We start from the raw sequence: 23915 nt of genomic DNA, 5'->3' as shown, positions 1-23915 counted from the left end.
GAGTGAGAGGTATTTTACACGGACAAGCTTAATTTCTTCGAGGACGACAGCCAGCCTGCCACCAGATGTTCTTACACTGTGCTGGGAGAGGACAGGCACCAACTCTGCCTGGGGCAACTCTGCCTGCTACTTGGGGCAAGCCTGCCCCAGGTTTCTGGCTGGCATCTGAATTTTTCCATCCATTTACAGATGTAAATGAACACTTCCCTCTATTCTCCAATGAATACCCAAAGAGTAAGAACCCAAGCTGATTAACAAAATCACCATGGTCACCCAGACCTTTGACTCACAAGATAAATCTCATCGTGCCCTTGATCAGTGGCTCTATTTTTCACCTTCAGGCTGGGATGACTTTGGCCTTTAAATGAATGAGCTCAGGAAATAAGCCAAGGGCAGCCCACTGATGCAGAGACCTTATTGCTGTCCTCTGCTGGGGGAATGGGGCAGTGACGGGTGGGGAGGCTGGGGGACTGTCTCAATGTTTTCATAAAACTATCTTTTATGCTCACTGAAATAACCCAACAACAACAACAAACCCCAGAACAATCCTCTCCCCTCCTCCTCACATGTGATAAAAATCAAATAATAACAGGAGTGACTTACGCGCTCTCTGCCTGGTACTTCAATCTGGCCTTCCAGTTAATACACACTATGATTAAAGCATCTATAATCTGCAGTCTGTGGAGACCTGTAGAGCAGCAGTGGCAGCGGGTGTGCAGCCTGATAAGGGTTGTTCACTCAGTGCAGATGAAACTTTTAATATTTATAACCGCTGATTTTTTTTCCTGATGCCTCCCTAGTGAGGGGAGGGGGGTGTGAAAGTTTAAAGATAAAAGCTTGATGAAAGACCAGGTGGAGTGTTTTTCCAAGGACAGGCAGGGGCTTAAAGCTATCTCCACTTAAGAGTGGTTTAAGAAGGCTGCCTAAGCAAGTGCGGCAGCAGAGATGGGGGATGAAGCCTCTGGAAGACCTTCAAGGCTTGTCTAAAGTGCAGCCAGGCCGAGCTGTAAGCTCCTGAGCTGTCTGCAGGCTGCCTTGTCTGCACCAAGCACAGTGAGACTGTGCCTGGGACTGCCAGCCATCCCCACAAAATAATTAAGTCACACCAGGTCAGCCCCGCACACTTTCAGTAAAGTGCTAACAGCATTTCCAGCTCAGCACTGAAACACAGAGATGTGAAACCAGCCCTTGTCAGCCTCACCCGTGTCTCGGCGCCAGCAGGAGCTGCAGCGCTCAGCACACGGGGCGCTGGGAACACGCTTGAAAAAATAAATTGCTTCTTGCTCCAATCAAGTCACCGTTAATTGCAGTGCAGTACTTAGGACCCTTGGCTGGTGAAACATTAAAGATGCTGGTGCCTTCACAATCTTCCTCCTGGGAAACAGAAAAACCCCCCATTTCCAGCAGCATCCCACCCCCCCAAGCGTATTGTCCATATTCCAGTTGGTGACCATTTGTCCTCAGAGAGGGTAGTCTCTGTCCCCTGGCAGCAGGGGCCACGTCACAGGGCAGAAAGCAGCAACTTTCCACTGCCCAGCAACCCCCTCTGCCCCCCTGCAGCGTATCCCACTAGAGACCCTGAGATGGCAGATGGATGCACGTGGCTTACACAGCCCTCTGGATGCCACAGTGACAGAAAGAGTCTGTTCACCCTCCTTCCAGACACAGGAACCCAACCCAGCTCCCTCATTTTCAATGCCATGAGACTTGGACTTGCCCCGTGCCCAAATGGTTTAATATTTGTGCATTGAAAAAAGAATCCTGAGACCTCCAAGTGTCAGTATTATGAAAGACAGGAATGACATTATCCATTAGTAATTTCAGAGAGATATAACCGGGCCAACCTAAATAAACCAAAAAGATGCAAAGGCATTCAATATACATTCATTCATTTCAATATATTCACTCAATTAATCTGAAAGATATTAAACTTATATACTTCTTCCAAAGGTAGTTATGTGGTCCTCACTAGCATCAGAGCACTTCAAAATGTTTAGTAAACACATACATACAACATACGTATGATACAGGGAGACACATTTTAGAGCTGAAATACAAAGCTTGGGTGAACTGGAACTGAGGTCTCTCAAATTGTACGTTATCTCAGCCCCTCTGCCTTCCCACCACAGACACCAGAAGTCAAAGAAAAAAGAAAAGCAGGCTGGCCAGGGAGACGACAGGATTGCTTTTTCACTAGAGACCAATAAAGACTAAAACTTCTGATGAAAGCATAAAGACAACTGGATGAAGAAAACGTAACACTTGGTGTCTCCAAAACAGCTGTATTCTTCCTTAAACAGGACTTAAACAGACTTGTCTGCCACAAATTAGATTTCTTGGCCTCCACTTTCTTGACTGTATTCTTTTCCTCCACAAAATACTATTTCAAAACATGGAAATAGAGTTAAAGTCTAAAGAGATAAAATTAAGTTCTTGAAAACAATTACCAATAGAAGTCCTGAGTTTATCTGCATCCTTAGTAAGGAGTTTACCTCAAACTTAAAACCTTGGGAGGGTGGCAGGGGGTGGAAACCCCAAACCTATCAGAAGGAATTTCTGCATGACTTCTAGAACTATACAAAAAATCCAAGTTATCAAAACCACCTAGTATCAGTAGACTAGTTAACACTTCATTGGCACCTGGATGCACACTGGCCAGAGCTCCTACAACATTTGCAGGCTGCAAGCAAAACTACATTAAGCTGCTTATCATTCTGAAGCAAAAATCAAGGATTAGACAAACCCCCCACTGCACATCAGTTGGCCTTCCTGGCTACAGCAGTCACCAGGATTATGCTCATTTCCAAAGCCCATGAGCATTTTGAATTAAGCAACCTTACAGCATGAGACGGATGTACATGAAGGAACACCAGCAACACCTCACAGATGAGCTACTGAGAGCCATCTATGACTCGTTTTTGACAAACCTGAGCTTTCTTTCAATACCTCAAATGTGGGAGTGTTAAGACGAGTACATAGAAGCTCAACATCCCCCTGAAGATGAGAGTTTAAAAATTTATATAAAAAAATACAATTAGAGTATCATCAGGTGTTTACAGCTATGTATTGAAGTCACCTGCTACAGACAGGTCATCAGTACAAAAAGTAACTTATCTGAAAAATAAGAACGTTAGTCAGAGAACACACTTTCCCTCAGTCCCATTGAGTGGCAGTGAAATGGTTTGCCTGCGCAGTCACCGATCACAGGCAGCACCAGCAGCTCTGGAGAAAGGGGCTGGAACCCCAGCAATGAACAGGTCCAGAAAACTTTGCTCTGAGGGAAAATCCCTCCCAAGTATCAGGAGGCAGAACGCAAGCGTGAGAAACAAAGGAAAGTCCATCCATGGGTGGTGGCAAACGTCACTGAAGAAGGCTGCACCTTACTCAACAATCCAGCTCTCATCACACAGAGACACTTCAAAGGCAGAACTGCCCAGCACAACACGTGAGCTTTGGGCATGTCCCTGAGATCAGTCAGTTGTGCAGATGTGTTTATAAGAGATTATGTCAATCCAAAGCGAAGTGCTCTGCAAAAATATCATTTTTCTTTCCAAACAAACCTCGTATTTGCTCAAACTCCAGGGGCACATCAGCAGCCTTTTTCTTTACTTCTTTATCAAAAAGCTACAAAGAAAAAAAAAATATGATGATATTTGGCAGAACTCAGTACAAGCTCTTCACCCTGGCTGATACCACTGCTCACTCTAACCTCTTAAAAGATCCAGCAATAAACCTTTTATATAAAAATCCATCCCTGTCACCACCGCTGCCTCATGCTCCATTATTTAACTGACATTTTCCTGTTTTCCCTGGCTCTGGGTAACCAGAAGTCAGCCTAGCTCCTTCCCCAGCAGCAAGGTTGACATGGCTACAGCCCCCAAGAACGAGTCTCCTCTCCCCATTCCAATCATTCCCAAAGGCAGCAACGGTACCTCGTAAGCTGAGAGGTCCAGGAGCCCTGATATGTCATCCTCCATCTCAGACAGTGACTGGTTCAGGACAGCAGCTGCCTTGGCCACATCTGGGTGATAATGGTTTTGTAGAGTCTGCAGAAGCAAAACAAATAGGAGATGGTCTGGTAAGTACAGAGTGACATACCCATCTGGCTTCCCACCCAGGGATCTACCCCTTTGTTGGGCAGATCTTCAGTGAACATCACATTCTGTCAGAGGAAGCAAGTTTGCTGTACTGTGCCACCACAGGGCTTCAAGAAATCCCGATTTCAGCCATCTTTCAAACAGCCAAATGTCCCTTCCACCCTGTTCACATCCAGCTCAAGACAGACGGACTCCTCCACAGGCTGTGCCTACAGCACACAACCCAATTCTGCCACCTCCCACAGCCCCAACGTCCATCCAAGCTCCTGCACAACAGTCTTGTTGCTGCGTCAGTCCCTTACACCAATCCCTTGTAGCATTTAAATGGAAAGTGATAATTCTGCCATTAAGGTTTTAGAACCATCAGGAGCAATTTAACCAATTTCAGTCTTCATATACCATCCTACAAACGATTCACGTGAAAGGTGAACCTTACCACCTTCTCCAGCATTTTTAAACCCATTTCTACAGGATGACCTAGCTGTACCCAATTAATTTCCATCAATGCTCAGCAAGTTCTTCTCTCCCCTCCAAAGCAAATAAAAAGTCTCCTACATTTGGAGCTATTTAGTCTGTTAACTGCACACTTTTCGTCTGCATGGTTAGAAGCATGCTCACAAGTCCCCTACTAATTAGCATGTGCAATTTCTCCAGTGTGTGGAATCCTTTCCTTCTTACGCTAGGATAGAAAAGGATGCAGAATAAAAGATGAGCCAGAAACTCATCTCATTTGCAAGACAAATGTCAGCAGGTTCTTGTAAGTGGGACTTGCCCACAGCCAATGTGTGTCAAGGAAGAGGCAAGGGTGGAAGAAGCCAATACCAGACACAGATGTTCCTTTTCAGCTGACATACCCGAATCTCCCAGAGAGAGCTCTCCAAAGCCCTGCTTTCAGACGGTGACTCCTCCTCCATAATATACGGATCTTCTGACACATCTAAGGAAATAGAGATACAGAGCTAATAACCTTTTGCACGAACAAGACAAGCTCAGTGCCTGGTACAGCCCCCCCAAGTCCTTCAGCACTTGGAAGTAGCCTGGGTCACTGTGCCAGGCTCAAAGCATTTTTAAACCCATTTCTACAGGATGACCTAGCTGTACCCAATTAATTTCCATCAATGCTCAGCAAGTTCTTCTCTCCCCTCCAAAGCAAATAAAAAGTCTCCTACATTTGGAGCTATTTAGTCTGTTAACTGCATACTTTTCATCTGCATGGTCAGAAGCATGCTCACAAGTCACCTACTAATTAGCATGTGCAATTTCTCCAGTGTGTGGAATCCTTTCCTTCTTACGCTAGGATAGAGAAGGATGCAGAATAAAAGATGAGCCAGAAACTCATCTCATTTGCAAGACGAATGTCAGCAGGTTCTTGTAAGTGGGACTTGCCCACAGCCAACGTGTGTCAAGGAAGAGGCAAAGGTGGAAGAAGCCCATAACAGACACAGATGTTCCTTTTCAGCTGACATACCCGAATCTCCCAGAGAGAGCTCTCCAAAGCCCTGCTTTCAGACGGTGACTCCTCCTCCATAATATACGGATCTTCTGACACATCTAAGGAAATAGAGATACAGAGCTAATAACCTTTTGCACGAACAAGACAAGCTCAGTGCCTGGTACAGCCCCCCCAAGTCCTTCAGCACTTGGAAGTAGCCTGGGTCACTGTGCCAGGCTCAAAGCAGCCTTCACCAGGGAATCATAGGGGCAGGGGAGCCAACTGTGAGGCCCAAGGTCAGAGGTGGGCAACGCAGATGGGTCTTCACCATCAGAGAACCCGCAGGAGAGCCTGAAACTCAAGGGACAGAGAGATCCTTCTAGACCTCTGAACTGGGGATGGGATCTCCCCTCCTCCTCCACAGGAATCCAGACCTCCCCTGCCCACCTTCCCTCTCACCTTCTGGCCCATTAGGCCTGTGCACTAGCACTTTGCACGCCGGGTGCCTCCGAAAGAGATTACAGATGAAGGGAATGACCATGAGCAGAGCCTCGGGAGGAGCAGTGAGGGCCAGCCGGGAGAGGCGCTTTATAAATGCTGCCACCAGGTACGCTGGCAAGTGACTGTTGGAAAGGGAACAAAAGAAACCAGCATGTAAAAATCCTAGCAAGTGAGCCAGCAGCCTCACCAACCCAAACAGCAGGGCAGGTTAAAGATCAGCGGCGCTCGTCAGATTTTTGGGGCTATGGAGTAAGGAGAAGTCATAAGAATCCTGGTTTCAAGCAGTAACAGAGGGACCTGTGCACCCTCTGGAACAAATCTGGGGCCATTTCCATTCAGTGCATGAATAATCTCAAATCACTGCGATCCAATCCAGATGCATGGCACTGCTCCAGGTGCTCGCCACAGCCAAGCAGAGCTCTTGTACATGGTCATTCACATGGCTGTCCTTATTCAGTCCTTCTAATAAACTTCTGAGTGCTTGGCCAGGCAGCCTTAGTTATACTCTTCTAATGTTGTTTTGTGGGTTTAATTAATACATGGTCTGTGGTGTTAAATTTATGTAATACTTCCAAGGACCAAAGCAAGCAGTGCAGCTGTTAATGGGAACATAAAGCTGCTGCAATGTAAATGTGCAGGGTAGTGGGTTTTTTTATGGTAAAAATGCAAATTGGTAACCAGTAATCGGTTCATCTAGGCATTTTCTTCAGGTCAGAAGAGCTGAGATGAAAGATGACAATTTGCAGCCACTCAGCCTTCAGCCCTAGGGCTCACTACACCTGCAAGGCTCAGCAAAGCCACCCCACAGGACACCATCTGTCAGGTCTCCTTACTGTCTCCAAAGCACACCATGAGTACAAGGGGGGGTAGTAAGTGCCTAGTGCTGAGCTGTAAAGCTTTACTCTTGGTTTATTTTATAACATACGATGGCAACTATATGACCAGCTACTTATCTAGTTTCTTCCCTGTGTACAATGAGTTGACAGCATCAAGACAGACTGTCAAACACTTTATATTTCAATGTTATCCATCTGCAAAAGGCCATCAATTTATCAACAGCTTTATGATCTATAAAAAGCCTGAAAATGTTGTTCTTCCATATTCATAAAGACAGACAGAAAAAATCATCACTTCCAGCCAAAGTAGAATACAGATCAAAATACATCCATAATCATTTGCAGATCAAACTCTGATAACTGCATTTTTACCTTCTGAAACTAGACGGCTGTGTGGCAAATATTCAAAAATAGCACATGAAAAAAATTACAACGCTACAGTAATACTCTTGGATTCGGTTTTCTCAGTAAAAATGAATCTAATCCAGTAGGAACACTGAATACATTATATCCAGACGTGTGGGGGACCGTTCAAAAACGGCCTCTGGCCAACAGAAAAGCAAGAGGAAAATATGTGAACATAGGTAGTAAAGATGCTACTTACGATGAAGACAAAAACAGATCAGCCAAATGGAAAAAGCGGGCTCGGTACTTCACGTGATAGATAGAAGGGTCTAGAAGACTGTACAGCTTTTTGTAAAAGTCAGGATATTCCCTGTTAAAAAAAAAAAAGACAACATCCATTGCTGATTAGTGATGTACAATGGGACTATTCTGTGTCTAAATGTTCCTGTGCATTGCTGATTAGTGATGTACAATGGGACTAGTCTTTTGTTATAGACTTCCCCAGACCACTGCTGGGTTCTGTTTAGCTTAGGCTTCTCTCCACAGCCACCACTTGAAAACAAGCTGCAAGGTGAATTTATAGCTCTTGCAGTGCCCAGCCATTTTGGGAATGTGGAGCTAGGTCCATTGACTGCAAATGGTACAGGGTCAGGTGAAAGGCACACCAAAGACTACGGCTTCACTGTGTAATCAAATCAATAGAAATCGACTTTCAAGTGCTGAGCAACTAGAGTCTGGAGAAAGGATATTTAGGCTCAGCTGACAAAAAGGTCAGACTATCAATAGAGCTCAGCATCCAAAGAGCTGAGCTTCTTCTGCAGAGTTTGGCTTTCTCGTGGAAGAATTTTAAAGCCTGAAGATGTGGAGAATCCATTTCAGTTCCTTTTAACATAAAGATATAAATGCAAAAACCCGTGTTCTTTTAAACCATATGCTCTTTTTACTTACAAATTATGCTGATGAATCAGAATAAATAAACCATTTAAGGCTAGAAGGCTGATTGCTCCACCTGTAAGAAAGCAGGCAGTTATTAACACAATAAAAATAATTTAAAAAAAAAAATCAGCTACAACTTGTTTCTATTACAAAACCTTCCCAGAAGGAACACAAAACTAAGAGTACCTGAAATTAGAGCCAGCGTGATGGCTGTAAGGTGACACAATTTAATCTAAAACCTTCCAGAGGCTCACAAGTTTCTCACAAAGATTAAGCCATAGTTTAGAAGAACAGACTCTGAAGGACTAAGACAAAAACATGCTGCTCTAATCCCCCAAGAAAGCCACACTGAGGAGGCAAAGGTCTCATCAGAAAGGACATTTCTGTAGGAATCTGTGTCCAGATGCAGCCCAGGTATCAGCAGTGCTGGGTGAATTTTATATTTAGAGGAAATCACTCCAGTATTCTAATCTTCCCAAAGCCTTAAATATGATTTTCCCTACATACAAGGAGCAACAACACTGACACAGGTTAAACCAGCCAAAAGCACACCCATTTCGTCATCCAGGGCATGGTGCTGCATCCAGCTGACCTTCCAAGTCCATACGTACCTTGCTGCAGGTACGTACCACAAAGGATTAAAAGCCTGATTTCACTCACCTATGCCATAGGCCACTGTCAAGAAGTCTATCATGAGAGTGGGTTCGTTCATGTAAGGCAGGATGGAGTCATGCAGAATCACAAGGACTTTTTTGTACAGGCCAGTGGGTAGCTGTGAAGGATGAAACAATACAGTGAAACAATCACTGCAGGGGGAACTTGGAGAGCAACAGCAACCCACGGCTGAAAAAGGCAACACACAAGCAAAAGGGAATGTGCCAGGACAATACAGAAGGGCTTGCAGCAACAGTTCCTAAATGGGAGGGTTTACAAGTGACACATTCATTCAAAGCAGCAGGTGCTCACAACTAAAAGCATCATCGCAGCTCAGAGTGGAAAGTCATCAGCAAAAAGATTTGGGAACCCTCAACTTGTGAGCAGAGGTTGTTATGCTGCAGGTTGCTCCTTACGGGCAGACTTGTTTAAGGTAGGGAAAAACAGGCTGAGAGTAAGGAGTACCACCAGAACGTATATGAGGTTGTTTCCTGGCAGAACGATCCAACAAACGGTGACTGGGCTGTTCTCATCCGACACTGAAAGCACAGTGGGGTCCTACCAAAGCTCCATGCAAAGGCAGCCCAGCCTCCAAGGATTAGCAACTGAAGAGTGGTACAGAGTGGTGGTAGCAACAACACTCACCTTGTGCTTCAAAAAACTGAGCCACATTTTTTCAAATGCCTGCTTGTGTGCCTGGAAAGAGAATTGCAAACAAGGGAGTTAAACACACTGGCGTAGACAGAGCTCCATAAATAAAATTTCAAGTCTGAAGAAGCAAATGAAAAGTTACCTGCAGCTTCGACACTTTCAATTCCTCCCAGTTATCTAAGAGGAAAGGAAAAACAGATGTTGAACTTCACATTGTATGTTTAAGGAATTAAGATGACCCTTTTTTACTTAGTCCTTTGGTACCCTAAAAATGTGGGGTCTTGATACAAGGCCACGTTTTACTTAGTCCTTTGGTACCCTAAAAATGCGGGCTGAAGTCCTTGTCTTGATACAAGGCCACAACAGACCCCATCATAGACTGAGGAATGTGGATTTTGTAATACTGTTTAGAATCACTGTGATCACAAAGCAGACATTTTTCATTAGCAAACGATAAGACAGTCGCATCCGACACTGAAAGCACAGTGGGGTCCTAGCAAAGCTCCATGCAAAGGCAGCCACGGCTTCCAAGGATTAGCAACTGAAGAGTGGTACAGAGTGGCAGTAGCAACAACACTCACCTTGTGCTTCAAAAAACTGAGCCACATTTTTTCAAACGCCTGCCTGTGTGCCTGAAAAGAGAATTGCAAACAAGGGAGTTAAACACACTGGTGTAGACAAAGCTCTGTTTTAAGTAAATAAAATCAAAGAGAATTGCAAACAAGGGAGTTAAACACACTGGCGTAGACAGAGCTCCATAAATAAAATTTCAAGTCTGAAGAAGCAAATGAAAAGTTACCTGCAGCTTCGACACTTTCAATTCCTCCCAGTTATCTAAGAGGAAAGGAAAAACAGATGTTGAACTTCACATTGTATGTTTAAGGAATTAAGATGACCCTTTTTTACTTAGTCCTTTGGTACCCTAAAAATGCGGGCTGAAGTCCTTGTCTTGATACAAGGCCACAACAGACCCCATCATAGACTGAGGAATGTGGATTTCGTAATACTGTTTATAATCACTGTGATCACAAAGCAGACGTTTTTCATTAGCAAACGATAACACAGTCTTCATACAATAAAAATTTAAACCTGATTTTCCCTTTCGTACAGTTTATCACGTGGAGCTTACTAACCTTGCTTCACCATAAATTTGACCATGTCTGACTCTTTGTTCGGCATGTTAATGGGCGAAATGAGGGAAAATACATTCTGCTGGTAAAATGGCAGTGGCCTCTGAAGGAAAAAAAAAAGCATGTAATCAAACATGAAGCAATTTCCACAACAGACAGGAAGATGCTGGACTTCAATACTGCCCTATTTCCCAAGCACTGAACATGTTTAGGAAATAAAAAGGAAAGGAAAAATGCTGATGGCTAAAGTACATACTGGTATATTCTCTATTGCTGCCTTGCCCTGGAGTATTACTCTTTTGCTTAACACAAAACCCATCCCTGAGCTAATTCTGATTTAACAAAATTGGTGGATTAAATTAAAGAAAACAGACTCTTCTTCTCTGCATCAGAGACAGAATAGAAATAAATGTTCTGTGTGTGCCATCTAAGCTGCAGAGATTTGGGTAAAACAGAAGCTAGAGCCCAGAGCAGAAGGATTTGGAAGAACATCAACATATGTCTTAAGTATTTCCATTTTCAGACTGAAGACGTTCTTGGCATAACTGACATACATTGTGAGCAAGAAAAAATAATTTAAAAAATCAACGCCTTCAAGTGGGACATTAATTTCTCTTGATTCCAAAGTCTTGCCATACACCGCTGCTCCTATCCGCTTCACGCACGAGATACACGTTTCAGAGCAGTTTATCCAGACCCATCTCAACAGCAACAATTTGTTACCTCTTTTGTCTTCTGCATGACTTGTCCAATACTCTCAGTGACCGCCTTGATGACAAAGTACCGGATGTCATCATACTCCATATATTCTTGAAAGCGGGAGATCAGGAGCGAAGCGTCCTCATTTAAGGGCAGTAAGCCATCAACAACTACCTAACAAAAGGTTTGGAAAGGAAAGCAAGAAGTCAGTCTCTTACAGAACCGGAGCAGATAGCGAGCTGTGGTGGCTGAGGGCACCCCTCATCTTTCTGAGGGGGAGCTAGCACGGCTGTGTGCTCCTTGCCCTACAGCAACATTCACAAGCCATTCTGACAGGCCCTCCTGGCATCTGAGATGGGCCTCTTCTATCAAAAGCAATGTTATTTAGATATGAGATGGTGGCTGATCCAGGGGCAGTGCCTTCCATCTCATCTCCCAATCCTTGCAAAATGAGGCCGGGGACTCCAAAAAAACACCCAAAACCAGTACCTCATAAACACTCAGGAATGCAGCTTGAACCTCACCAGGGACAGAAGCTCTAGATCTCGGTGCTCTCTCTAGGACACCCCCCTCCCTTCCCACTGAAAACCTCCTGGCTTGAAATTTTAGTCCTGGAGAAGGTAAGCACACATGTGTGCCATCAGGTAATGATGGGAGGAACTTTTCAGTTCTGCAGCTTACCTTGAGAAGTTCACAGGGAAAAGTTAAAGTCCCTTTCCACTCTACTTTGATCAATGGGTATCGTGCCTCTAACTCAACAAACTTCATGAGGGTGCAGAGCGACAATTCCTTTTGATAGAAGAACAACAGAAAAAATCCCACATCAACAAGGACACTGGGGGTCAGACCCAAAGGAGGGAGAACAAACTAAGTTCTTCACGGAGAAAGCTGCGTGCTGTTTACTGCCAGGCTGGTGAGCTGAGGTGAGCCAGAGGACCAGCAAGGTCTGACAGCACTGCCTGCCCTCCCATACTGAAATATCAGAGTGATAATTGGTTCTAATTGACCCCCAGGAGAACCCGTGTCCCAACAGAGTCTCAGGACCTACCTTCACCTGGAAGGCATGGTGGCCCATCAGCTCCGCCAGGCAATCCACGCACTCCTTGTAGCGGTGCCTCATCCAGATCTTGTACTTCTCCTCAGCGCTGTAGTTCTCTGGAGGAGGAAACACGGGGAAGCCGTGAAAGCCCGGAGGGGCCGGTAGGAGCCCCGGGGAGCCGCCCCCCCCCACCCCAGGGCCCTGCCTCTCCCGGGACGCGGCCGCAGCCGGCCCCCGCTCCCCACTCACCGGCCAGAGAGGCCTCCTCGGCGGGCAGGCGGCCGACGAACAGCTCCCCGCGCTCCAGCAGCGCCCCGAAGAGCCGGCTGCAGGTCCTGGCGGCGCAGAGGATCTCCTCCTCCTCCTCCTGGCCCTGGGGAACAGCGTGTCTCTGAGGGGAGGCCGCGGCCCCTCAGCCCCGCCGCCGCCAGCCCCGGCCCCCCGGCCCGGCCCGGCCCTCACCGCCAGCAGCTCCAGGATCTCGAAGACGCGGTTGGCGTTGCCGCGGCTCCCCAGCACGGCCTCCAGGCAGGAGGCGAGCGCGGCGGCCCGCGCCATGCTGCCGGCAGGAGGGCGGGGGAAGAAGAGGAGGAGGAGAAGAAGGAAGAGGAGGAGGAGGAGCGGCGGCCGCTCCGCCCCCAAGGCGGGGCCGGGAGACCGCTCCCCCAACCCGAACACCCCAGCGTGTGAGGAGAAGGCTGAGCGGAGAACGGGTGGAGAAGCCCAACATGAGCCCACAATGTGCGCTCACAGCCCAGAAAGCCACCCGCACCCTGGGCCACATCCCCAGCAGCGTGGCCAGCAGGGCCGGGGAGGGGATTCTGCCCCCTCTGCTCTCCGCTGGTGAGACCCCCCCTTCAGGGCTGCCTCCAGCTCTGGGGCCACCAACAGCAGAAGCACATGGACCTGTTGGAGCAGGTCTAGAGGAGGCCATGACGATGCTGTTGGGGCCACCAACAGCAGAAGCACATGGACCCATTTGAGCGAGTCCAGAGGAGGCCAGGGGGCGTTCACCTCCAGGCAGACATGGCGGCCTAGCGGCCTTCCAGTATCTGGAGAGAGTTGGGGGTGTTCAGCCTGGAGAAAAGAAGGCTCCAGGGAGACCTTAAAGCCCCTTCCAGTCCCTAAAGGGGGCTACAGGAAACATGGGGACTTTTTACAAGGGCATGTAGTGACAGAAGGAGGGCTAAGGAGACCCTGGCCCAGGTTGCCCAGAGAAGCTGTGGCTGCCCCATCCCTGGAGGGGTTCAAGGCCAGGCTGGACGGGGCTTGGAGCAACCTGGTCTGGTGGGAGGTGTCCCTGCCCAGGACCTGTTCCAGGGTTGGAACTCCATGATCTTTAAGGTCCCTTCCAACCCAAACCGTTCTGATCCCATGACAGTTCCCTCTCCATGGGACAGCATTCCCACAGGCCGTGGCCAGCACGGCCTCCCATGCAGCAGTAGAGAAGGCAGGGCAAGGCGGCATTATAAAAATGTACACTTTATTACACCTTCAGGTAGGATACATCACTATTCCTTACAATCCTACTGGATCAAGTAACAAACGCTTATGTTCATAAGTTATTTACAGGTTGACTTCCTAACACACTCCTGGGAGAAAGACACATCAAAAGGAAAAAAAGGAAGGAAAAAAAAAAAAAAAAAGGTGATTTTTATCTTCGTTAACTGACCTAAACAAGAAACAATTGCCTCTTTAGACACCAAATCAGACCAGCACAATGATGCAGTCAACAGCCTCCCCACTGCTGGAAGTGTTCCCCCCCCACACGACTTTCATGCACATAATAAGAGCTAAGCAACATTTAAAAGTAAAACTGGGGCTAACTAAGCAATATTTTGGGATGAGCAACACTATACTGTACACAGTGCCAGCTATCCGTTCCCAATGCATTTGCTTTGCATTTTAAACTATCCCGCTGCCAACACCACCAGCTTCACGACTAGTAACGGGGTTCGGGTACTGGCACAAACCAGCGGGGTCAGGGCAATACTACTGCATGCACAAACAGCTTAAAAAATATCCCAACAATGCCCCCGTACTGGCAGACCTGAGGGTCCAAGAAAAAAGAGGATGCAGGAGAAAAGAGGTATAAAATTATAGATGAAGAAAAAAATCAGGAACCTTGCCTGACCCAGTGTTTACATTCGTGATCTGAAACAAACGGGCTGCACCTACCCTATGTCAAACACAGGAGCTGGCTGGGTATTCTTTCTTGTTTAAGCCATTTGGATTGCTAGGTACCAAAAGGTGTGTACATACAGAGGTAAGAACAAAAGATACGCTTCCCTTGCCTTTAAATAGGCTCCCCTCCTAAGAGTAAAAAGATCACAGAATGGAAAAATAATTTTAAAACCATCTCAGAAAAGGAATGTTATAATTTTGTCTGAATTTTACACATCGTGCAGTTTTATGGCTGAAGTAAAATAAATCCATTCAAGCCACCAAGAGCTTTTTGATTCCTCACTCAGTGTTGTTTGCAAACAGAGTATGTTTTTCATTGTATGCAAGAAAAGTAAAGAAAACCCTCACAGTTCTATGCAGCTTTTTACTTGGGTTTTTGTTTTTCATAACAATAAGGCAAACTGATTTGGAGGAAGAGGCCACGCTCTATTCACATCCAAAATACCCACCTGAAGATACATTCATCATTAGCTTTAGTAAAAGAATAGTACAAAAGTTAGATCTTATTCTTTACACAGTTGAAGAATTAAGTTTTAGATTTAATTTCACTATTCTCCCCTTCCCTTAGCCCTCCCACCCCCCCGAGCTGAAAGCTGAGTAGAAAGTACTGAACATTTAAACATGTTGCAAGAGCAGAATGAAACTGAGAGATTAAATTTTATCAGTTGGAGAGTTTCCTTGACAGAAGTCCCATGAGAAACAGCTCTGGATCATTTGCTTAGCTGTATCCACCGAACAATTCTTTTACAAAAGAAAAATGAGCTACACTTTAATACACATCTACTATCAACACAGTATTTACTCAGTTCATGCCTAAAATATCCATTATCTTAAAGTGAACGATGAGAATGAGCGCACAGGTTGGGTGACTCAAGTAAACTGTACACAAAACTACTAACGAACATTTTAAAAGACTTACAAAAATGGAGAATGAAACTTTTTTTTTCCTTTTAAATTACATATACTTACAGGTTTTCACATTTATTGGCTAAACTTTGCAGGGAGCACTTCAAATATGTTAGATCTTCCAGAGGTATTGACCTCAAGCGAGAACAACGCGCAGCTTTTATGCGGATGGAAAGCACTTTGCTATATGAGCCACACTTGGTTCTTTGAAAGGCTTTGCCGTGGACATGGCGTGCGCATCCAAACTATAGCAAAGAACTGCATATTCCCAGGGGCAGTTTCTGGTACGCTAACACAGGTGAATTTTACTGACATATTTATGGCATATTACCATTTTACTTTAGTGAAGCTGGGCAGAATTTAAACATAAGTAATGCTTGCTTTATCTGGGTTGAATGAGCACAGAGAACACTGGCAGAACACATCCTGTACATATTTTGAGTGCTAAACAGTTGCTAACACGCTGAAGTTACATGAGAGTTTCCATGTTTAAATGTTCACCGGCAAAACAACTTCTGCTAAAAAAAAAATTAAAATAAAAATAGAGGTGGTTTGTCTTCATTTGTACGTTTGGAGTAGCTTCTTGCTTGGCTTAGCAAACAAGAAATGCCGTGTTTCCTCGTTATTGCATTTTAATCATCAGTTCAACTTGGTTTAGTGGGTGCCTTTAACCTGACAGTAGGCGTCCTCATTTGCACTTTCGCTTGCTGATTCTGGGCCTCGGGTGTTGCTGGTGGCTGGGCTGGGTTCTGTACACCTGGAGCCTGAATCTGGGGCGATGCTGTTGTCACCACTTGCTGTTGTATCAGTTTCTGCTGGACGACCTGAGCAGTAGCAGTTGTTGCAGGAATCACCTGAACCTGCTGTTGACCTGCTGTCGTCTGAGAAAGCGTCACGGTTTGAGGTTGAGCTTGTACCTAGACATCAGGGTGACAAGGCAATTGCAAAAGAATAGTTTGGCATTAAACTCAGCATTCAGTACATTACCACCCTACAAAAGGCATCTTACTTAAGTAAGCATTTGCCTTCTTGACTGACAAGCATCTTGCACAAAGTAGGGAGGCTGGGAAGGATTCTGGGAACGTGGGCTCTGTGGTTTCACTGAGAAACACCGTTTTGTCACATTACCTACAGCCTTATAAATCAGAACTAAGAGCCAAGATGCCTGTAACTGAGATCTCTACGGTGCAAATGTACAGACGTTCCCCCAAACCCTTTACAGAAGATAGATGTAAGGTACAAAAATCCTACTGGACAAACAGGAAAATTCCTGTACTGCAGAAGCTGAAGTGAAGGAACAGCAAAAAAGAACAGAGGGATGAATGAAGGATCTAAGAAGTTAAAATGCCAACTCTGCACCCGTATTGTGACAATAAATACAGCCACTGAGGCTTCCTACCAGTCCCTGACATTACGCTTTCAGACCACAGCTGCCAGCCTCTATTGCCAATTTAGGGTAGAATAGTTTGAACTCCATCCAGAAATCTAATTTTCATAGCCGTACCCAGAGCAAAGGAGGAAAAAAATTCAATGTCTCCTTGTTCAGAGGACAAGGTAATTAGAACTGAGCAGGTTCAGCTGCCTTCGTCAGATGCAGAAGCCAGAGGAAGCTGCAAGGGCTTCTCCTGGGGAAATGTAACTGTTGACTGATCCAAGAGGAATACACTGGGAAGTGCTAAAAATGCTGGTAAAAAGAATGCCACAGACACATCAAGACTGTGGTTTTAAAAATACTTAGCATGGCCTAATCTTCCTGCCACTGATGTCACTGGCCTGTGTGGGACAGAGGCTGTTACTTGTCTTTTTACCACAGACTTCAGCAGTCCCCAAGTTATGTCAACATCAATGACTTTTGAAAAATCTAGCTTTTAATTGTCCATTGAAAAATTAGCTAGGAACTCTTACTGACTACAGAGGACAACTCAGCTTGTGTTGACTGATGAGGTTTCTACTCCCTGCTGTATACCTTGCCCTTGAAGCATTCGCATCCCAAGTGGCTTTCAGTCAGCTTACACCGCTTTATCATCTTTTAAAATAAACAGTCACAGATTTCATTCTGCACTAAAACACTGCTCTATAAAAGGCGATAGATTAAGAGCCGATTGGCTCAGATTTTTGCGCACCAAAGGCAGTAACTTCTTCCACCGTCCAAAGTTACACTGTTCCTGCCAATCAACTGCCTAAGTTCTGCCAGGTGCTAATGGTGTGAATGGCATTGTTCTAAAGAGCGTTAAATAAACTGCCTGAAAGTTCAGGGAGGGGAAATCAAAGCATCTCACCTTCTCTTGCCCTAGTCCCATCTGCTATCGTGCCACATTTAGAAGAGATACCGCACATTTCTGACTTTTACAACACACTTGGCACAGCTTTATGAACCGGAACAAAACAACTCGTAACCTCAATTTGTCCCAATTTTCGTAGAACAAACTGAGATGGTGCTCATTAGTTCAATTATTTGCTATCTTGACTATGCATCACCAGAAAAAAAAATACTAAAAATTCTTTCAGCTCTGGAAAATATTTTTTAAAATCTGCTTTTCAGAAGCTTATTGCTTCATCTACCAAAGTTTTAGACTAAAGAATATACAGCAGCTGACTCAGTATTCATACGATTCATTTTTATAGAAAGGCACTTGCTATAGCCTTCAAAACTACTGTATGTGCCACACATAAGGTGGAAAATACACATATTCCAAATAAACAAACTTTTAGTAGTATCATGTTTCTAGTGCTGTATTTGACAAGCGCGAGACCTACCTGTTGGGAGACTGAAACCATCTGTTGAATGTTGGCAACAGTAGCCTGCTGCTGGACCACTTGTGGAAGTTTTGCAACCTGCAGTGACATGAAATGAAGATTTGATCAAAATACAAAATTGCTAATAGCAGCAAAACACCACACCTAGCAAAACCACTACCAAGTGAAAACCTATCCAGAGTCCTGCTCATGGTGAGCTGCAGCTCAGTGTTCTCAGTGATACCGAACTTTTGTAAAACTTTTTAGATGGGTGTACTGAAGAGCTTAGCTAGGAGAGGAAGAATAGAAGTCGTATTTGCAGTTTTAACTGCAACATACAATTTCCTCCTAACTATATATACAATTGAAGGAAGCAGAGAAGTTCTAATGGGCTGCATTATCTTAGATACACTTAAAAGAGTAAGACTTCCAATTACTAACCTCCTCCTTTTAAGTTGGTTAGACTGATCCAGTTATGCAGAACAGAAGATAACTGACCTGTCACCTCCTCTTGGCTGCCAGAAACTATGCTGGGAGGCAGCAACAGAAAACAGGAAGAATTCTGGCTGAATTTTCCTCAGTAAACAGAGTCTGGAATCTCTTGCTTAATAAAAAGGAATGACTCTATTTATTTATTTCAAAGAGGAAAGGCAAACTTATAGCTCAGACAGTTCCTCTGACCTGCTATAAAGCCACATGTTCACCACCATGAATTTTATTATAAAGTCAATTTAAAAAAATGTGTGACTAGATTTAGTGTGAGTGGGTGCTAAAACACTACATCACCTGTGATCTTTACAATTCTCCAGTCACAGCAGAGTTTAAAGGTGTAAATCTGTGTTACCTGTACCTGAATCTGGGCCTGCACTTGCTGGGTTCCACCTGGTTTCTGGGTTTGGGAAATTGGAGTTGTTAAGAACTGTGTTTTAATGGCAGGCTGTGTAGTATAAGTTACTTTTTGTTGCTGTGAAGTCTGCTGCTGGGTTTGGACTGTAACCTGTTGAGCATTTATCTGCAGAAGAGAAAAAAAAGGCATCAATGACTACAAAATATATGTGTATTTTAAATAATAGGTATATAGCTAACAAGATTAATTACATTTAATTATTGAAACAAAATCCTCCCAGGATTAGTAACAGCAAGACGAGCACTACCAAAAGCTTTCATGCACTTATATATTCTGAATCACTTCAGTATTTACTGAAAAGGTTCTCTCTTACACAAACGCACACACACGCACACTTCGTACGGTAACACACTTCCAAAAAAAAAAACCACATTGGTGGCTGATTGACAGCAAAGCCCATGAGAATGTGACATTTCAGGAAAAAGTATATTTTCCACAAATTCTATTGTAAACAGTGAAAATCTTTGGAAACTGTCCACATTTGATTCTATTAGAAGTGACTAAGGAGAATCTCAATCTTTGTTACATAAAAAAGAAAAACCAATTTGGGGCATGAGAAATCACACCAAACGGCCTTACTGAAAAAGTTACTAATTTTTTCACATGAGAAACTGTAAACTTAAGATTCAGCCCCAGAAATACTGATGGACTCTCTACGAGTGTCCTTATAGCTCAGAGCTGAGGCTTTATGACCACAGAAGCGTTACACAAGTCAGTGGGAGAGCAAACAACAAGCACCTTTTGCTGCACAGTGGCCTGACCCTGCGCAACCTGAGGCTGGATGGCTTTCTGCTGCTGCGCCGCTTGATGATGCTTGAGTTTTAGAAGCTGCTGGACATGCAGTGGCTGCGCAACTACTGTCTGGCCTCCTGAAAATTACAAAAATAATTAGAACTGTAAGAGTCTTCATTTTATTGCTCTGTCCCAGTAATCACAGCTTGGAAACACAGATTGTGCTTTTTATAGACTCACACATCTGCATAGCTTTGAGCACTAATAACCCACTGGTTTTAATAGGAATAAGACATATGATTTTGGCAGTGAAGGAAAACACATTCTGTTATCCAAGGGCATGAGAAAGCTAACTTTGTGTTCTAACACACAATATTCCTACAGGAAAAATTATGTCCATAGTATAGGAGACAGTTATGAAACAGAAGTTTTCCTATTTCCATTTCGCATTTTAAGAAAAACAATTGAATTATTATGTCTTTATTTTTATAACTACATCTGCTCACCAACCAACCATATCTGGCTAAAGAATCATGCTAGCCCTAGATTAAATGACTTAAACTCAATTCTCTTACCTCATTTTAAAAACAAACTGGAATGCAAGCTGTGTTACTTTAGTTTTTAAAAAGTGCGAGTGTCCCACAGAAGACATGATTTGAAACATCCTACCCTTAAAAAAGTGGGATTTAAAGTTCTGTTATGTTTTAGCAAGTCTGTTGACGTACCTGCTGCTTTCTGTGGCTGCCCAATGGCAACGCTAATGCCTGCAACAGTAACAGGGAGGGTAGTGACTCCTGCAGATGAGACGACAGCAGCTGGGACAGACACCACCGGAGGCTTTGCCAAAGCAACCTGTGCTGCTTGTGGTGTTTGGGCCTGGATCTGTCCTTGCGCTTGGAGCTGGGAAGCAGGAACACGAGTCTAAGCAGTAAGGAATGAAGATTATTGTACTGGCACAATAGGTATTTGGTGCATATAACAGGTCATTATAAAGTGATAATTGTAAACGTCTCTAAATATAATTGCTGCTTTACAGTAACACACTTCAGAGGTGGTATCACAGGGTAAGTGCAATTTAAATCTATTTATGCTACAGCTGTGTCTCTTGTACTGCCAAAGTAACGCAAAGGGCACTTGTGTGAGCAAGTGACCAGTATCCTGTTCACTTCAACCAGCAAAGAGACACGGGTGTTTAAGACTGTGTTTTGCAAAGTCAAAGACAAACTTACCAGACGAGCAACTTGCAGGTTTGTGACAGTAGTGCCTGCGAGAACGGCGCCAGGACGAGGTGCTGTAACAGCAGTGAGCTGCTGAGTTTGCTGCTGCTGCTGCACTTGCACTTGTGCTGTTTGCTGCTGTGCCCCTTGCTGCGTCTGCTGCGCCGCCTGCTGCTGGGGCAGCTGCAGCTTCTGCTTCTGCAACTTGATCAACTGCTCCTGTAAAAACCAAACACTTCCATCATTTCCAATCTTTTACATGACTGGAGGTGAATCTGGAGCTTTAAAGGAGAAACATTCTATGCCAGATCTTAGTTAAGATCAAAGAGCTAAGAATGCAACTGCTTTACACAATGGGTCACCAGTGAATGAGTAAGTGCTTCACATCCTGACCTACTACGATAAAGGTATTATTTGAAATGGCTGTCAGACCCACTGCCTTCATGGAATTTTGATTGGACCAAATTTAAGAAAGAGCTGCATTTCACTCTAGCCCAAGAAAACAGGATAGAACACACACTGCTAATGATGCTTACAGTAACGACAACAGTAACATATCACGTCACTTCAGAAGCATTTCCTCACCTGTGACAACTTCCCTACAGTTTTTATTTGAGCTGGAGACTGAGCTTGTGCCTGAGCCTGGATCTGTGGGACCTGCACCTGAGCCGCCTGCTGCTGCTGCTGCCTCAGGAGCTGGAAGTGAGCAGGGGTGATTGTTTTGCCAGACAGCTGGACTGTTGGTGTAGCTGTGAATAAAGAAAAAACAAAATGCTCTGAAGAAAGATTTTCAACATTCCATTTAATTCATTGATTTCACCTGAAAAGCCAAGCTGTTAAATGCATCTTTTTCTGCTCCAGCACAGTTTTGTGGACTAACTAGAAATAACAACACATTAGCATAAGCATGATGTAAAGGCAGAGTAAATAATGAAATATATGTTCCTTTCTTCATAATGGTTTTCAGTCGAGACAGTCAATTCTAATATTTCACTGCTAGATTATTAATAATCTTTTTTAGTTGTAATGCCTAGGGGCCAAACAGCTCTCTATAGCAACATTTCATCTAGAAATAGTGGAGAGAAACGTAATCTAAGCACCAACAATAAAACAAGTGAAAAATCACAGCATTGTTTAATAGTGCTGCCAACAAATCCAGACTTTCAATATTGTGGGGCTATGGTGGTCAAGCAACCAACAGAAATTCTGGGGCCCTTTATGTACCCTTGGGAAAAAAAATCCCTAAATACACGATTATTACCTGGTGTAACTTGGGTCACCAGAGATCTTGTCTGGGTCTGCACGGGAGTTAAGTTTGTCGTTACCACTGCTGATGCTGTCACCGACGTCACCGCACGGACCCCCTGGGTAGATGCGATGGTCACCAGCTCTGTGGAAGCAGCAGGCGCTGCCGCCGTCCGCTGCTGGGTGTGTACCACTTGTGCAGTTGCAGTGCCTCCCGAAGTCTGAAAAGGAACAAAGCTGTTACTTCTCACAGTTTCCATACCTCACATAAATCTATGGAACTTTATGGAAATGGACTGTGCAATTTTAGAAACAAACATCACAAATACAAAAGCACTGCAAAAGCTAAGACAGCCCCAATCTTTTTCACACATCTATCTGTTCAGATATGTCTCGCGATCAGCATCTGTTTCAAACTGGCTGATCACCAGACCCTTAACTACTTTACAGAAACTCGATTTTACTACCTTTCAATTTCTTGCTTTATCTTCCATAGTCTTAAACCATTAAAATAATAATAAGTAATAATTAACAAAGCACAAAACAGTTACATGCTGGGAATGATAATGACATAATACATTGCCTATCACAGTGCTCATCTACAAACTATTTTTAACAGTAGTATCGATTAGGCACTTTTTTCTGATAAACCGTCCCAATGCATTCTGATATTTGGTAAGAGAGAGAGGTTTGGTATAGAATCACATGACATACATGAAATTTGCAGGAAGTGGAGTTTCTGGAAACACGGAAAGCTAAATTAGATAACAGATCTGCTGATAAAACATGCAACCAAGATGAGTCCATGGACACCACTCACAGTCAACGTTCCAGGTATGACAGGTGAAGCCAGACGTTTATTGATGGGCTGAAAGGTCGCAGCAGGGACTCCAGCAACGGTATTCACTATGACATTTCCACTCACTGTAGCTGAAAGCAAGCCAAGATTAAATGTGAGATTCTAAAAATGAAAATCCGCATGTCCTATCATCTCCAATCCCTAATTATAAAGTCTTCTTACCAGTCTGTATACTTGTCCCCGTAACTGCTGTTTTGATCGTGCCCGCCTATTTAGAAGACAATTGAAGTAACAGTTCAGAAAAACAGTAAAAGAAAACTGAGTATAGCTCTTATGCTACTATGCTGTTTAACACAATGCTGTATTCCAGAAGTGATAAGAAAAATGTAATAAATGCACAGATACTTCTGCAGTTGTTCATTCATTCTACACATCAACAACTACTGATGCATATATTAGGATTCTGCCACACTAACGAGCAATTGGAGACCAGTCAAATGTTTGGTAAATACCAGTCATTTGACATACTTGTTAGCAGAAGAAGGGAGCAATATATTACTCTGGCGCTCCACAGACAACCACTCACACATGAATATCACCAAACGGCAGATGCACAGCAACACTTATGGGTCAGATCCCATCCTGTCTCTCTCTCTGTAAAAGCTGTAGCATTCTTGCCCTTCAACAAGCAAAACAGAATCACCACTGCCTGCACATGCTAGTATGCAAACTGGATTGACTCTAAACACAACAGCCTTGGACCTGTCACCAGCTTAATTAAAACAGACTCCAGATTTTAAAGAGCCATGGAAACTTTGCAGATTTGCAATAAATCAACCATTGCAGGTCCTGTAGGATGCATCATTCCA

The 23915-nt window shown here is 44.2% G+C and overlaps 2 protein-coding genes across 17 annotated transcripts in view; both read right to left on the bottom strand.

Annotated features, from left to right (window-relative positions):
• Positions 1 to 1914: 1914 nt before the first annotated feature.
• NOC4L (nucleolar complex associated 4 homolog) lies at positions 1915 to 12906 on the bottom strand. Of its 2 annotated transcripts, XM_014965473.1 has the most exons (15): positions 12783 to 12906; positions 12570 to 12693; positions 12330 to 12436; positions 11963 to 12070; positions 11306 to 11455; positions 10586 to 10685; positions 10252 to 10286; positions 9447 to 9497; positions 8808 to 8919; positions 8160 to 8220; positions 7471 to 7581; positions 5989 to 6152; positions 5566 to 5648; positions 3933 to 4046; positions 1915 to 3624 (listed from the first exon to the last, which is right to left on the bottom strand). In XM_014965473.1, the coding sequence occupies exons 1-15, from the start codon at positions 12876 to 12878 to the stop codon at positions 3508 to 3510; spliced, it is 1533 nt and encodes a 510-aa protein (XP_014820959.1). In that variant the 5' UTR covers positions 12879 to 12906; the 3' UTR covers positions 1915 to 3507. The 2 variants fall into 2 exon arrangements, with proteins under 2 accessions (XP_014820959.1, XP_014820949.1); XM_014965463.1 differs by lacking the exons at positions 1915 to 3624; positions 3933 to 4046; positions 9447 to 9497 and adding an exon at positions 10034 to 10084 and having other exon boundaries at positions 5468 to 5648.
• A 2236-nt stretch (positions 12907 to 15142) lies between these two features.
• LOC106901151 (E1A-binding protein p400-like) overlaps positions 15143 to 23915 on the bottom strand; it is a 49740-nt gene continuing 40967 nt past the window's right edge. For 7 of the 15 annotated variants that reach the window (XM_014963522.1, XM_014963543.1, XM_014963537.1 and 4 more), the window contains 10 exons: positions 23269 to 23314; positions 23068 to 23177; positions 22264 to 22468; positions 21588 to 21751; positions 21015 to 21221; positions 20511 to 20706; positions 19792 to 19922; positions 18991 to 19158; positions 18168 to 18245; positions 15143 to 16327 (listed from right to left, as the gene is read on the bottom strand). In XM_014963522.1, coding sequence (XP_014819008.1) covers positions 16055 to 16327; positions 18168 to 18245; positions 18991 to 19158; positions 19792 to 19922; positions 20511 to 20706; positions 21015 to 21221; positions 21588 to 21751; positions 22264 to 22468; positions 23068 to 23177; positions 23269 to 23314 — 1578 coding nt within the window. In that variant the 3' untranslated portion in view covers positions 15143 to 16054. Of the gene's footprint in view, positions 16328 to 18167; positions 18246 to 18990; positions 19159 to 19791; positions 19923 to 20510; positions 20707 to 21014; positions 21222 to 21587; positions 21752 to 22263; positions 22469 to 23067; positions 23178 to 23268; positions 23315 to 23915 lie in introns of those variants that run through there. The other 8 variants (XM_014963532.1, XM_014963600.1, XM_014963609.1 and 5 more) reach the window with 4 other exon arrangements.

The sequence above is a fragment of the Calidris pugnax genome, unplaced genomic scaffold, assembly GCF_001431845.1.
Source record: "Calidris pugnax isolate Ruff unplaced genomic scaffold, ASM143184v1 scaffold32, whole genome shotgun sequence".
In the NCBI taxonomy this organism is placed as follows: domain Eukaryota; kingdom Metazoa; phylum Chordata; class Aves; order Charadriiformes; family Scolopacidae; genus Calidris; species Calidris pugnax.
This window is presented reverse-complemented; position numbering and strand designations above follow the sequence as displayed.